This window comes from Pomacea canaliculata, linkage group LG12, assembly GCF_003073045.1.
Source record: "Pomacea canaliculata isolate SZHN2017 linkage group LG12, ASM307304v1, whole genome shotgun sequence".
Taxonomy (NCBI): Eukaryota; Metazoa; Mollusca; class Gastropoda; order Architaenioglossa; family Ampullariidae; genus Pomacea; species Pomacea canaliculata.
Window position 1 is genome coordinate 13,651,067 of NC_037601.1, and position 14,390 is coordinate 13,665,456.

At 39.5% G+C, this 14,390-nt stretch overlaps 2 protein-coding genes across 3 annotated transcripts; both read left to right on the top strand.

Moving 5' to 3' along the window:
- The first annotated feature begins 769 nt into the window (after positions 1–769).
- Positions 770–11,187, top strand: LOC112553193 (annulin-like). Its single transcript, XM_025220251.1, has 16 exons — positions 770–1,280; positions 2,317–2,555; positions 3,323–3,557; positions 3,909–4,184; positions 4,617–4,738; positions 5,119–5,232; positions 5,986–6,160; positions 6,974–7,112; positions 7,568–7,671; positions 7,928–8,093; positions 8,290–8,411; positions 8,786–8,865; positions 9,098–9,308; positions 9,474–9,634; positions 9,810–9,985; positions 10,272–11,187. The coding sequence occupies exons 3-16, from the start codon at positions 3,380–3,382 to the stop codon at positions 10,420–10,422; spliced, it is 2,175 nt and encodes a 724-aa protein (XP_025076036.1). The 5' UTR covers positions 770–1,280; positions 2,317–2,555; positions 3,323–3,379; the 3' UTR covers positions 10,423–11,187.
- A 1,095-nt stretch (positions 11,188–12,282) lies between these two features.
- LOC112553200 lies at positions 12,283–14,227 on the top strand. 2 transcript variants are annotated; one of them, XM_025220274.1, is made up of 5 exons: positions 12,283–12,443; positions 12,695–12,933; positions 13,139–13,372; positions 13,729–14,016; positions 14,191–14,227. In XM_025220274.1, exons 2-4 carry the CDS (start codon positions 12,702–12,704, stop codon positions 13,959–13,961), a joined length of 699 nt encoding a protein of 232 aa, XP_025076059.1. In that variant the 5' UTR covers positions 12,283–12,443; positions 12,695–12,701; the 3' UTR covers positions 13,962–14,016; positions 14,191–14,227. The 2 variants fall into 2 exon arrangements, with proteins under 2 accessions (XP_025076059.1, XP_025076060.1); XM_025220275.1 differs by having other exon boundaries at positions 12,340–12,474.
- The last annotated feature ends 163 nt before the right edge of the window (positions 14,228–14,390 follow it).

The window sequence follows — 14,390 nt, forward strand, 5'->3', positions numbered from 1 at the left end:
CAAACTGTGGGCCGCGGACCACTTGTGGGCCGCACCTATGTCAGGTGGTCCACGGTTGACAATCATCATTATCTGCAAAGTTATGTTTAAATCGCCAGATACGCTAATTAGTCCAGTACTGATTTCACACGAGTTTTAATTTTACTGATGTCCAACTGCTCGTTCGCATGAAACCCTCGCATACCAACCGCGTCATCCGTTACCCTTGGTAACGCAGTGCACTTCCTTATTTTTAATTTTTATATGTATTTTGTGAAGTATGTAACTTTATGTTAACCTATTATTATGCTACTGTGACAAACGTACATTTAGTTTTGAAATAAAATGAAGCAAATGCAGCAGTTTAAATTTAAAATTAACGGTACCGGGTAATTGTAGGCCTTGATGGTCCGCCGTATTGTTTACTCTAGTAAAGTGGTCCGCGGTCTAAAATACTTCGAGAAACAGCCTTAGAGCATACGCAGGCCGCTTCTTGGAAATAAAAAGAATTGTGCATTTAGTGAGAATCAGCGCTGTGCTTTAGCTTAATAACTCCATGTAAAGAAAGTGCAGCGAACACATATTGTAGGGGTAGCTGGAGGGGAGGGGCTGACTCTAGGCGTGTCTGCATAACCTCACATGTGTAGGATCAAAATATTCTATTCATCCGGACAGGCCAGTTCTTAGCCCCCGCGGGGCCCGAGGCAAAGGGTATGTGCGGGGCCCTCACGCCACGATCACACGGTTTTAGTTGGGATCGAAAGTCACATATCAATCAAAAGCGCGGGGCCCTAGGCAGATGCCTCGTCCGCCTGCCCCTAAGCACGGCCCTGCATCCGGATGTGTTGCGATTCTTTCTTTTGCTGAAGATGGCCGATTGGATGAAAGAGATAGAGAATCAGTCTTGTGTAAGCACGTGCGCGGAACAACAAATGACTGAGCGAGTGTGGGCATCTCCAAAGGAGGGAGGTCGTAAAATATGACGACAGCAACTTGAATAAACAACAAACCGAACGCAGAAAGAAATCGAGAAAAACCCCGGATTCACTATTTAAGGAAGTTAATTACGTCTAGCGGGATCCTTGCAGATTGTGTTCTGCTTCACATATTCGTTATATTCGGAGAAAATATATTCGGAGAAAAACTCTTGACTTTCGTTTGACATCTTCAGTCCTTCGTTGACTGTTGCTTGTGGTAGCTGCTGAAGCCGTGTGAAGACGATAAGCCAGCGTGTTTATATCGTTCATCGTGTTGTCGAAGTTTCCTCAAATTCATCATTGAGCTTTCTCACTCTTCTGCAGGTATGTGGATTTGTACATATACAACTTTGATCCTTTACACTTTCTTTCATACAATGACATATGTTTGCTTAGATTAAAGTGTGTGAAAACAAGTGTTTTGTTGCTGTCTTGCAACTTGTCCTGCATCACATATATATCAAATTGAACTACGGTATGCTGTCTTACATGGTTTATTTAATACTGCTAGTAGTAATCATCATCATCATCATCATCATTTAGAACTAAATAAAATGCATTATTAATATTAATATTATATTAATGCAATATATTTTCGTGATGATATGCAGCCGTCATGCATGAGTTGCTCATGACAACAAGCCTAAAGATATATATCGTTGTTGTTATGCCTAGCCGTGACATTTCCCGTGCGGGCCCAAGTAAATAACATACAGTTGATCTAAATATTTTATCCTGTAATAACTGTTGAGGGTTTTACCACAACATTCTCTCGCTACTTACATTTTCTTTACTTCAGGGAACTAAAGGTCGGAAAAAAATGGTATTTGGCAAAATTAGCCAGGAAAACAGGAAGGCGATTACAGACTCTTGCAAGATATTTTAAAGCTTTTTTTTTTAATTCTCGATGATAAAATAAATTCTTTAAAACCCTGAGTGAACTCAGCACAAAGGTCCGTTGTGCACTACTCAGAATAATACCTGTCAGTGTAAAGATAGGTAGAAGGAGTGTATATTGTCAGGTACTGTTAATTATCCCCAGTTTATCTACAACTTCACACCGGATGAACCTCACCTGAAGCAATTTTGTGAAACTTTCATACAGCTGGCAGATGAACAACCGAAGATAGCTTACGTGTGTTGAATTTAACCAACATAACCAACGTTTTAGCAGCTTTGCTTCATGGATATTTTTAGTGAGAGTTAATCTTTTTAAACTTAAACTCACTTTAATAACCAGTTCAATACACTTTTTGTAAATCTACTTTGCATATGAGTGTTGTCAAACACTTTTTTTTTCTTCAGACTAAATTTCAACCAATCATTTGTTTCAAAGTCTGGGTTAATTATTTGACCTCAGTGTCACAGAGCCAGACGTGAACCAGCAAAGTCTACTGTAACCTCACACACCGACCACCACCATGTCCCACCCCCGGGGAAGGATAGGAGAGCGACCGGGTGGCACTACCTCCAGAAGTGTATTTTTCTATGGTCCACCGAGATCAGGGGCACGGTCCTATCGCAAGGACCTGGAGTTCTGCAAATCCAAGGCGGCAAAAATCAAAAGGGATTTATGGAAGCAAATCGAGGCGGATGAAAGTTTGTGCACATCTTCTTAACATTTTGTATCCACATCACTCTGCCATATTTTAATGCCACATCCTGCAAACATTAACGAACATATTAGCACTGACTCGAGCAGACCATGCAATCCTTAAGCACTGACATCACCTTTTAATATTATCTCCCCACTAAATACATTCACTGGAATCTTTTGTGTCCAGAGACATAAGCGCCTCTAATTTTCCCAACAGTAAATCTTTTCTTTTTCACCGATGTTGTATTCCTTTCCTTCCACCCATCCAGGGTTAAGGGTGCCTTGACTTTTCTCTCCTTTTTCCGAAACAGAATTGTAGACGCCTTCATTAACTAGTGTCAAAGAACTAGTCAAGTGAAGATTTTTAAATTTGACTTGGCAAATCTCACTGCAAAATTATATTTCTTCAAAGCTAGCTAATTTTTTCTTTTCGGTTCACGTCTAGAAATATCACAATGCAAAGAAAGATGTCAAGAACAGAGACCTCATAACGATACATGGATATGCTTACTTATCTAATTCTTCAGCATATTTTCACTAGGTATACTTGTGTACAAAGGTAGCGTCACTATTCGACATCTTTCTTCTGCATGCTGATGTTTATATGCAAGTATCGAGAACGGAAGGGTTTGTTTACCAAAATTTAGAACGTTAACTAACGTTAGTCATTAAAAAAAGTATTCACAACCTGCTAGAATTCAATCTCAGGTGTTATCAGGTAAGGAGTGGAGGATTAAATGTTGATCTGACTGTGCGAATGTTTTACCAGAACGGAAACAAATCACCTCGGAGAAAGCTGAGTCGTCTGGCGCTTTGGTCGTGAGGAATGCAGACCTTCAAGAGAAAAAGAATGCAATCGAGCATCACACGTATGATTACGAGAGTGTCCAGAGTGAACAACCGGAAGCCGTCTTCCGCCGAGGAATGGAGTTTCAGGATGACCATCACCTTTAATCGTCCTTACGATGCTTCAAAGGACATTCTCAGCTTTATCTTCTTCGCGGGTATCATCCTTTAGATCGTCGATTGTGTGTTTTTTCTTCTCCCTTTCTCCTTCCATCTAACTATAACAATTCTGTTGTGTGGTACTAACCGTGTTGGCCAGTATTTCAAAAGATTTAAAAGTCCTCTAACTTACTTTCCCTTTCTCATGCTCAATCACTGCTTTTAGTCTTGCTATACTTGGCCCGCTGTTTTCCACATTCATCTTATTTTGAATGCGAATCAGGTTTATTTGTATTTTTTTAATCTTTGAATGTTAGACTGATGTTTATATTTGACAAAAAATTGCTTCGTTTGCAAGTTTTTTTTCTGGAAGCATAACAACGATTGTTTGTGGGTATGTAATATTGTAGACATCCAAAACCCAGCCAAGAACATGCGAGTGGAGTTTGATCTTGGTGACATTGGGAAACTGGATCGTTACAAGTCGAACAAGACTTGGGGTGCATGCCTACACAACGACAAAACAAGGGCTGACCTCAGGGAACAGATCTCAGTGTTGGTGTACATCCCGGGTACTGCCGTGGTGGCCGAGTGGGAGATGAGGATCAAGACCACCCTCGTCCACGCTGACTACGTGTGGATCTACCCTAAGCCTATCTACGTCATTTTTAACCCTTGGTCAGCAGGTATGCTTTCCTGACTTACAAAGTAAAGGATATAAGGGAGGGAAGCTGTGTAACATGTCTTTACATTTTTTTTATGCCGCAAATAAGATGTTTAACACGTGTGGAACATGGCTGGACTCTGCGATGACTCCGGGGCAGAAGTGATATAAAAAGTCGTTACCCAGGTCAACATGGGAAAGTCAAAAAGAACCGTCTTTTTCCGTAGTTCTCATACCCCGTAGATGTTTTACCCCTGGAAGCGTAGGTATAAATAAAGTGGAGCAAAATCTCCCTGGGGTAAAGAAACATAAGATACTATTCGCGGGGTCTGCAATGTACTACGGATCACAATGTGCGTCGGTCCATATGTCTGTACGTACACATATATTAAGCACATGTACAAAGTGATTGACTTTTCCTGTGTCTGTAAGTTATTTACTCGATGTATTCAAGATGACCGGGTTCACTTCTTGGAGGATAAGAGCCTGTTGAATGAATATATAGTCAACGAAGAAGGCAACGTGTTCGTCGGAAACGAACATCAAATCTCCTCATACTCCTGGTTCTATGGTCAGGTGAGATGCTACATGTTTCTGTGACCAGAAAACTCTTACTTTACTTACAACAAGCTGACATTTGTCATGTGTACAGAGAGGAACCCTGACAACATTGAAATTCCTCCTCTTCCTATTCATCAAATCTTTCTTTTTCTTTTTTTTTTCCTTCCTTCTTTATTTATTTATTTTTCTATCTGAGCTTCCATTAAAAATACATTTTTGATATGTGTAGTAAATGCTTTTCTACATTAATTTTGGACACAGTAGAGGCCTACAGAGAATGTATGTCATTGTGTTTATACTATTGGATGTTCTAGGAGAGAGCTGATTATGTACAACACCAAAAGTAAAATTCATGTTGAATACATCTAAGCTGTCATGTTTGAATTGTGTTTTAGTTTCAAGTGGACATTCTGCAGATCTGTTTCTTACTCCTAAGAAAAGCTTTCGGTTTCGAGATGACACCTATTATGGCAGACCCTGTGGACTTGTGTAGGGGGTTGTCAAGAATTGCAAGTGCCTTTATTTATTTATGTATTTATTTATTTATTTATTTGTTTATTTATTTATATTACTTTTATTTTATGATATTATTTTTGCTGTTGTTTTATTTACACTCGTTTGCCACATGGGTGTCATTTTAGGTATTTTCAAATTAAGTCTCTCTCTCAACTTGGTATCTACCGCCGCCCCTCCTCAACAGGGTTACTGTGAGCTGTCTATATTTTTTTGTCAAGCGCCCCCGCACCCATCTGTTCTCCCTTATGCAACTATTGTAACCTGTTAGCAACCCGTCAACCCGTGGCATGCTGGCTTTAAAAAAAACCACGAAATTCTGCGGCCCCGACTCCCCCAGGGAGGTGCGCTACTAGGCACGTACCCGGTGTACCCATTGGTAAACACGCATTGAACATTTGTAGGTTATTGAGTAATTACTTCTAGTCCTTTTCTGTCACTGTTGGTGTGTCTATTGACATTTCTTTGAATGGTGTTTTTATGATGCGATTGTGGCTAACCTAAAATACTTATACAAATCATGGCTCAGTATACAGAGCGCTACATAAAATAAAACGTTAACTAAACAATAAATTAAAATATATAAAGAATAAAAGAATAAATATTGATAGGAGTCTGTTTTTATCTGGTTGACAAGATTTAGTTGCTGCTGTTGTTGTTGTTGTTAATGTTGTTAATGTTGTTGTTAATGTTGTTGTTGTTGTTGTTGCTGCTGCTGCTGCTGCTGCTGCTGATGATGATGATGACAGATTAACAGCAACGACGATGATGGAGTTCTTGTTGGCAACTGGACTAGAGACTACAGTGGAGGGGTCTCCCCAACAACATGGCGTGACAGCGTGTCCATTCTGAGACAGTACTACACCACCAAGCAACCGGTCCGCTTTGGTCAATGCTGGGTATTTGCACAGGTGTTGACCACAGGTATGCTGTTTAGCTTTAAACACTATCCTATACTTAAGCCAACCACTTGGATTATAACTTTGTGAAATTAATTGCTGTGTTAGTTTTATTTTAGCATATTGTCTACAAGGCTAGTTCATATTAATGGACGAAGGATTATTACAGTCTAGATAAATGACATTTGCGACGGATGGCATGTTGCGGTCTGAATATATGTGGGGAGGGGAGAGTGTAGAGTGGTTAGAGTTCCTACATCCATAACTCGTATGGATTAGTTTTTACCTGTCCGCGTTCATCCAGTTATTGAATGGGTACCAGATCGCTTCGAGGACGGAGTTCGTCAGCAATGGAGGAGAGCTGTGCATCGCTCTTACCAAATGCTAGCCACGAGAATCAATTACTTTATCTTTGTGTGCATTATTTTTATCCAAAACGATTTATTTCCAGTGGATGACATAAGCAAGCATGTTTCCTACCTGCCTTCTTTCTTCGCTCCTTTCTTTGTCTGTTCCTTTTCCTATTTCTATAATTATAGCATTGTTATTCTTTATCTACAGAAAAATATCCATTTCGCTTATTTCACGATTGCTTGTGAAGATTCTTATTTTCTTCCTCTTCTTACGATTCATTTTGTTCTTAAAATATTTCGTAATGCGTAGGTTGCCTTTCAACCTCCTAAATGCTTAATATCGCTTTATTTTTTTTTTTTTTTTTTTTTTTATTTATTGTTCCAAAGTAAATTTTTGAAAATACTATTTTTTAAAAAGTAGGAGCCATGCACTCCTTTGTCACACTGTAGAAAGCATTCAAGGAATCAGGTGTAAGTGTTTGCAGTCTGCAGAGCTCTGGGGATCGCCTGCAGGTCGCTGACCAACTTCAACTCCGCCCATGACACAGACAACACCTGCACCATTGACCGTTACTACGACGAAGAAGGCAACAGGCTTCGTGATTTTAGCGAGGATGATAACTGGTAAATCCTAAAAAATATATCTTTATTTCCTTGAAAGAAAATTGTGATGGTGAATGTAGCCATGATGAAGTTCTATGATAATGAAATTTTACAGTGACCTAACATTTTTTTGATGAATTCACATGAACGCATAGCAAGACAAAGAGATGCAGAGAGAAAAAAAGACACAGGAAACAAACAAAAAAGACACTACCTTAAAACACGCACAGACATATATATATATCGGGAGTTTATCTTTGGCTAGCAATGATGATGAATTATAATAATGACGAAACTTAGGGATTATAAATTTCACAATTTCACGAACAGGCATTGCAAGACAAAGAGCGGAACATAAGACACAGAAAATGAACTTTAAAAATAATGATTATAGCAGACAGACATACTTTTATATTTTGTAATAGAATAAAAAATAAAATAAAATATATTTAAACGCTTGGTTTGTAACTTTTCAGGAATTTTCACTGCTGGAATGATGTGTGGATACTGCGACCTGATCTACCCCCTGGTTACGATGGGTGGCATGCACTGGATTCCACACCTCAAGAACGAAGTCTCGGTCTGTCTATCTCTTTCAGAAAAATTTCAGTACTACCAAAGCCGTATCATTCTAGAAAACTGTTCAGCGTTTCAAAACTGCAGTTAGTTTAAATTACGTTTCTGACAAATAATTAAAATTAGTTTGGGTGAATCGTGGCTTTTGAAATAGAACAAAAGAGCACTAGGATAAAAAAGAGGAGAGGGTAAAGAAAATACCGCGAGAGAAGTACGAAGAAAGATGGAGGTGTTTAAAACGTATTTATTATTTATGGCAGGCTCGGTCCAGTGTGGCCCTTGCCCAGTTGCAGCTGTCCGCAGAGGCGACATCGACATCGGCTATGACACCGCCTTCGTCTTCGCCGAAGTCAACGCTGAGGAAGTGAACTGGCTTGTCAAGGACGGTGGACAGAAGTTCATACCTTCATCTGTCAACTCCAAAAGGTCAGAACTTAATAGCAAAGTAAAAGCAAACGCCTATTGGAGTCTAAATTTTCAATCGCCATGGCGCCCAAAACCCATAATAGTAATTTCATGGACACAGATGGCGCACAGTCACAGTCTTCATAACTTTCGTAGCTAACATTATTCTCCGTCGCCAGTACATTTTCATCCGGGCTTTTCCTCTCATCCTCTTTAGCATTGGAGTGAAGATAAGCACGAAGAAGCCGACAGGGACTGCCCTGAGGAACTTGTCTGGCCATGAAAGTGATGACAGTTTCGTCAGACTGGACATCACTGATGAATACAAGCCGAAAGAAGGTTAGCAAAACTGGATTACAACCCCTATTGTGTCAAACATTTGTCTGGATCCTATATCTTCTAAGGGAAAAATATTTTTAGAAAAGAGTAATTTGTGGTGAGAGGTCATCAGGCCGAATTTACTTTTGATGGCATTTTTCATTTCTTTATCAATGATCAGGAAAAAAAAATCATAACTAACAACAAAAATGTTTTTTTTTTACATTTAGGGTTGTAGTTTATAAGGTGTTGTTGAAAGAAGGAATGGTATGAAAGGATTACTTAACACTTAAGATATGCATACATTTTCTATGAAATCAGAAAAAGAAACCTTCTTTGATGACTGTAAAAATCTTTTCGTGGCCGTAACAAACAGTTTGTCGGTCATCGTACAGGTTCCGAAGATGAGAGACGATGTGTGGAGAGGGCCTTGCGCTTCATGCGATTCGGAGAAGAACTTTTCAAGACACAGCCTGTAAGGTTCTCTGCTTTTAGCAAGTGTGGATGCCGAGGGCACAATACTTCTCTAACTGGATAGATAACAAGTAGCTAAACTGTATAAAGTTTCACTGATGGATGACATAAAATGGACGGTTGTAATTTATTATGCTTTAAAGATTTCTCTGACATTGTCAAAGTCTGTCCAGAGTCACAAAATCAAACATTCAAGCGTCTGATTTCCCGATAAAATTATTTCTCTGACTTAGGAGCTGAAAGTGGGATTCATGAAGAGAGAAGAACCATTTTTCGTCGGCCAAGATATCGTTGCCAGTTTCGTCGTCATAAACATCAGTAAAGACGACCGGCGAGTGTCAGTGACTTTGACCGCCCGTCACACGGAATACTGGGACCGTAGTCTTTCGGACGACAACATCGCCAAACAAAAATTCAACGAGTGTGTGATGCGAGCAGGACAAAGTGAGTTATTTCCGTTTTCTGAACTCTCTCCTACTCCATAACGTCCACCGGAACTAACCACCTCGTTAGCGAATGCTTATCCGTGTGTGAATTTTTTTTTAAATTTAGGATGGGGGTGGATAACTAGATGAAGCTTTATGTTAATCATTTTATCCTCTTTCACAGGTCTGGTTTTCGATCTACAAATCCCTTACAAAACCTACATAAAAGAAAATAAAAAGTGGTTGTCGCTCTTCGTCTACGGCTGCGCAGTTGACCTCAATGATGACATGCCTTACAGTGCCCAGAGACCACACACTGTCAGTCTGCCAGAACTTACAGTGAAGGTATGGTTAAAACAATAGCATTATTATTAAGCAATATTTATTTGCTCTAGAAAATGTAAAACACGCTCATTTCCACTTAAGGTTAATAGGGTCTGGGATCCTGTTTCATATTACTATGTATGTATGAATAACCAAGGTGTTTAATGTGAGTTGTTGATGTTACAAAATATGACAGGGTCCCGCATCGATCAAGTCAGGTCAAGCAGTTGAGGTCAACGTCTCCTTTGTTAACCCTTTGCCTGACCGTCCTCTGACCGTCTGTAAGTTCATCATGGCCGGCAATTTAGAACTTGCGGACAAGAAAGACAAGCGATTCATTTGGCGCAACAACATGATGAGTGCCAAAGTCAAGTAAGGGTCAGAGTTAAATAATGGTGATTCCATTGTAGACAACGAAGAGTACAATACACTGACAGGAGTTGTAGTCATGCATGGTGATAAAAAAAATTTGCGTATATTGAATATATTCTCAAATGTCTCAGTCTGTCTACTAATTTGTCGAACTTCACAAACCAGATTTTTATCAGTTCTTGTATTGTTTCTTCGCTGTAAGTACTTTATAAAGTAAACAATCTTGGATCTTTTATAATTTTGAAATTTTATTGAAACCTCTAATTCTAAACGACTATGTTTACAGAGATGTTAAACCCGGCAAGATATTCTCAATTAGCTTCAAGCTGACAGGGACAACAACTGTGGCTGACAAGACCAAGTCGATGAAGTTTGACTTCAAGTCCAAAGAGCTGAGGGATCTCAATGGCGACTATGTCCCTGAGATTATTCCTTGAGACGAGAAGCAGACGACAGTTAACATTCGGTTGTATGCAGCGGTCCAGCTTGCTGCAAATACAGAAATAATTTCAAGAAAAAAAGCTACTACTATAGAATAAATGCCTCCTTACAGCTACTTAACTTGATGTTGACTTCCACCTCTCAGTGGAAATGACATTGATGGTCATAGAAAGAGTGTCCTTTTTATAAAATACATGACCAATGAAAAATATGAAGCCCAGGTTTGTTCTAATATCTCACTGGTGCCACATAACTATAGACAATATGTTGAATCTTTATATTTACTCACGCTACAATTTAAACAGTTTGCTGTCGATAAACGCTTGTTGCTTATTCTACTTTTGAGAAGTTATTACTTAAGTTCCGAATCTAATAGTATTGAATCAATTATAACTATTATTATCATCATTATTATTATCAACGTATTTTTTCTACATTTTTTATAAAATTGTATTAGATTTTATGTACACGGGACTAAAAGGGTGAACTCCTTATAATTATACATTTTAAGCTGGACTAAGGACATGGATATATGTTATACTGAACAACTTTACTCTCACTTATAATGATGTCCTAGTAACAAGGACCAGGTCACATTATCTGACAAAGTCAATTCTTTTGCAAATTGTTTTGTATATTTTGAAGTGTTTATTAAAGTTATTCACCAATCTCTCTATATGCCTGTCACTAATTATTGCGTCTAATACAGTGCTCATGACAGCTTTATCTCACAATAACACAATTAATAAAGCAATGTCTACAAGGTATAAATCTGTTGTTATTGTGGGTAGATTGTATCAGGGTGTTTACTGTCATTTTCTGTCATCAATGCTTAAAAAGTTAATTCTTCATCCCACGGATTCAGACAATGGACCCTGACTGTTCTTTGTGGCAGTTTATTCGTTTTACTAAATTACTGCAAACGTTTTCAGACACACAAATAAAACGAAAAAAATGCACCCGAAATAATAAAAAAGAGAAATTATAGAACGCTGATTTTTTTCGTATTTTGAAAACAGGCATTTAAGTAATTTTAATCCATTGAATAATCTCTAAGGGGACATCATCTACATAAATAAAGTAAAAATTGCGATAAAAACACGCTGTCATAGCTAGTTAAATGCCATAATCTCAACAATCACAAGTTCAACCATGACCGAGCCTAAAGAGTTATGGCTAACTGGGGAAGGGATGGGAACTTCGTTTCTGTGTTGTTCACTGTGGTTACAGAGAAGAAGATTATTGTCCATGGGTTTTCTTTTGTCGCCAACTCACCCGGACACGGCGAGTCTCTTGTCATACTAGCCTGGCGCAATGACAAAACTACAGAACAATATGGCATAAAAATAGGTATATATCAAACAGTAGAACAGTTTGTGCATGCTTTGCTTATTACACATTTACAACTAGCAACGCAGTTTGTAATAAATTGACAGTTCCATCTTCTATTACCTTGCTGTCATCTTTGAGCTTTATTTTGTGCATGGCTTGGGTTAGACTCTGTACACTTCTGAAAGTAGTGAAGGTTCAAGGTAAAGTGTGACATTACTTGCTATGCAAAGCTCCTGAAGCCACGCAGACCTGAAGTGACATAAGTAGGAAAAGAAACAGGAACAGGATCTTCTTATCAAGAGGTCATTTGCATCTTCTGCGCACGGTGTAGGACATGGTGCCTCTGAACACCAAAGCATGGGCGCGCCGTGGCGCTGGAGTCTGCAGCATCGTTGCAGTGGATTATGGTGTATCTGACGGACGCTGCAGGAGTTCGATAACAGCGGTTGACGTCGTAGAACTATGGCGTATTTCCTGCATGTGCTAATTTCTTATCAACACTTGCACGGCCAGAATGCACCTCGTGCAATTCTATTACCGGGAGCAGCAATCCTTATAAGTAGGTCCTTCAGACCCTGGTAGGTCAAATTGCCGTCATCACCATTTGTCTCTGGGCGACAGTTTTTCTTAGTCAGCAAATTTGGAAGAAAGACTCCTTCGTAGACCTTGGCCGACATCCATAGTTGTGAGTGACCACTACTTTCACTGTTGTAAAGGTATTCAGGATGAGTCCTACATTAGATATGGGATAATTTTTAATTGTTTTAGTGGGACAAAGGGCTTGACGGTAACTTGACCAGAGGCTACAAGGTTAAGTGTTGCAAGATTTTCCTACAAAGAAAGATGTAACCCCACCACAAAAGCTAAGCAATATGTTGAAACATCAGAAGTCTTTAAAGACCGTACAAAGCTAAGTCAGTGTTTTCGTATTAACAGAGTCAAAATGAGTTCTGAAGGGTCTTCAAGGCTTTTTGTACGAGCCACCAACACAGACCTGACCGGAAGAGCGACACCTGAGCCACCCAGTGGGACTGGGGCGACAACCGTAGCTTTCTATAGCCCGACGAGATCCGGGACAAGGCCGTACATCCGGGACCTGGACTTCTGGCGACTCGACCATCCCGTTGCTGCGGAAGCCAATGAGGCGATCTGGAAAAAAATTGAGGCAGTTGAAGGTTGGTGTGCCATTCGTTTGAATGGAAAGGACATTTAATTTTGAAAATTGTTCATTATGATAAATCTCTTTACTATAATTTACAGAATAGATGAAGCTTTTTATAGATTGACTGCGTTGTTATCATTGTGAGTAGCAGTAGTAGTAACTGGACCAGTTTTACAGAATATTTACCAGAATAATTCATTTTCCGTTATTTTGGACAGAATCGATGCGAATTACCCCGGAGGCGGCGGAGTCATCCGGGGCTTTAGTCGTCAAGAATGTAGACCTTCATGAGAAAACTAACGCTTTGGAGCATCAGACGTCTGCCTTCGAATGCGTACAGAGCAGTCAACCAGAGGCTGTCTTTCGTCGAGGAATGGAGATAAGGATGACCATCACCTTTAATCGTCCGTACGATGCGTCAAAGGACCGTCTCAGTTTTGTCTTCTTAGCAGGTATCTTTCCTAGACAACGAAGTCTTTGCTTTCTGTCCTTAATCAGTTGTCTTTTTCTTCATATCTATCTTTATTTTTTTTTTTTTTTTTCTTTCTCTTTTTCTCTCTCTTTACCTCTCGCTCGTTGTTCCCTACATTCTTGCACTTAATGTGAATCTAATGGCATACAAGCTCATTAAAAGTATTTAAACTAAAAGTATTTGCCACAATAAGGTTCAGATGATGCCCGTTATGAATCGAATTTAGGTTCCTTCCTTAACAAGGATGGCTTAAAGAATCATTAAATTCTTTGATTACAAAGTACGGCCAAAAGGAAAGGAAAAATAATCAAAGTTTTTTCTGTTGTAATGGTACAGACATCCAAAACCCGGCCAAGAACTTGCGAGTTGAGTTCAAGCTTGACGAGACCGGAACAGGGGAGAGTTACCTCAAGAATAAGACTTGGGGCGCTCGCCTGGACAAGGACCGGACAAGGACAGACGTCCAGGGACAGATGTCAGTGTTGGTTGTACATACCTGGAACTGCCGTGGTGGCCGAGTGGGAGATGAGGATCAAGACAACTTGTACATCACCCGGCTTCAACACTGACTACCTGTGGGTCTACCCAAAATCCATCTACGTTCTTTTAATCCTTGGTCAGCAGGTAGGATAACGTGAGTGAAAAATGAAAGTGCGGATGAACATTTAATATTGTTAATGTGAAAAATGATTTGATTTTGTTAGTGATGCGTGTATTTCAGCATCACCACAAAATGGTGCAAATCACTGTACGTCTGATTACTTCAGTGTTTATATCAGGTTTAAACGTCTGTCCCAGATGACCTAGTCCACTTCCCGGGGGACAAAAGCTCTGTTAAAAGAATACATCCTTAATGAAGAAGGCAATGTTTTCGTCGGCAACGAGAACCAATATATCTCGTTCTCTTGGTTCTACGGTCAGGTGAAGTATTACCTGCATCTAAATTAAAACGACTGTTCACATCACAACCTGGAATTATTTTGTCTTCTGTAAACAGA

Bases quoted from the DNA above. Each gene is read 5' to 3' on its own strand.
- LOC112553193 (XM_025220251.1), top strand. From the start codon at position 3,380: ATGCAGACCTTCAAGAGAAAAAGAATGCAATCGAGCATCACACGTATG. The intron at 8,412-8,785 runs GTTAGCAAAACT...GTCATCGTACAG, and splicing joins TGAATACAAGCCGAAAGAAG to GTTCCGAAGATGAGAGACGA. The intron at 9,986-10,271 runs GTAAGGGTCAGA...CTATGTTTACAG, and splicing joins ATGATGAGTGCCAAAGTCAA to AGATGTTAAACCCGGCAAGA.
- LOC112553200 (XM_025220274.1), top strand. From the start codon at position 12,702: ATGAGTTCTGAAGGGTCTTCAAGGCTTTTTGTACGAGCCACCAACACA. The intron at 12,934-13,138 runs GTTGGTGTGCCA...TATTTTGGACAG, and splicing joins AAAAATTGAGGCAGTTGAAG to AATCGATGCGAATTACCCCG. The intron at 13,373-13,728 runs GTATCTTTCCTA...GTAATGGTACAG, and splicing joins CAGTTTTGTCTTCTTAGCAG to ACATCCAAAACCCGGCCAAG.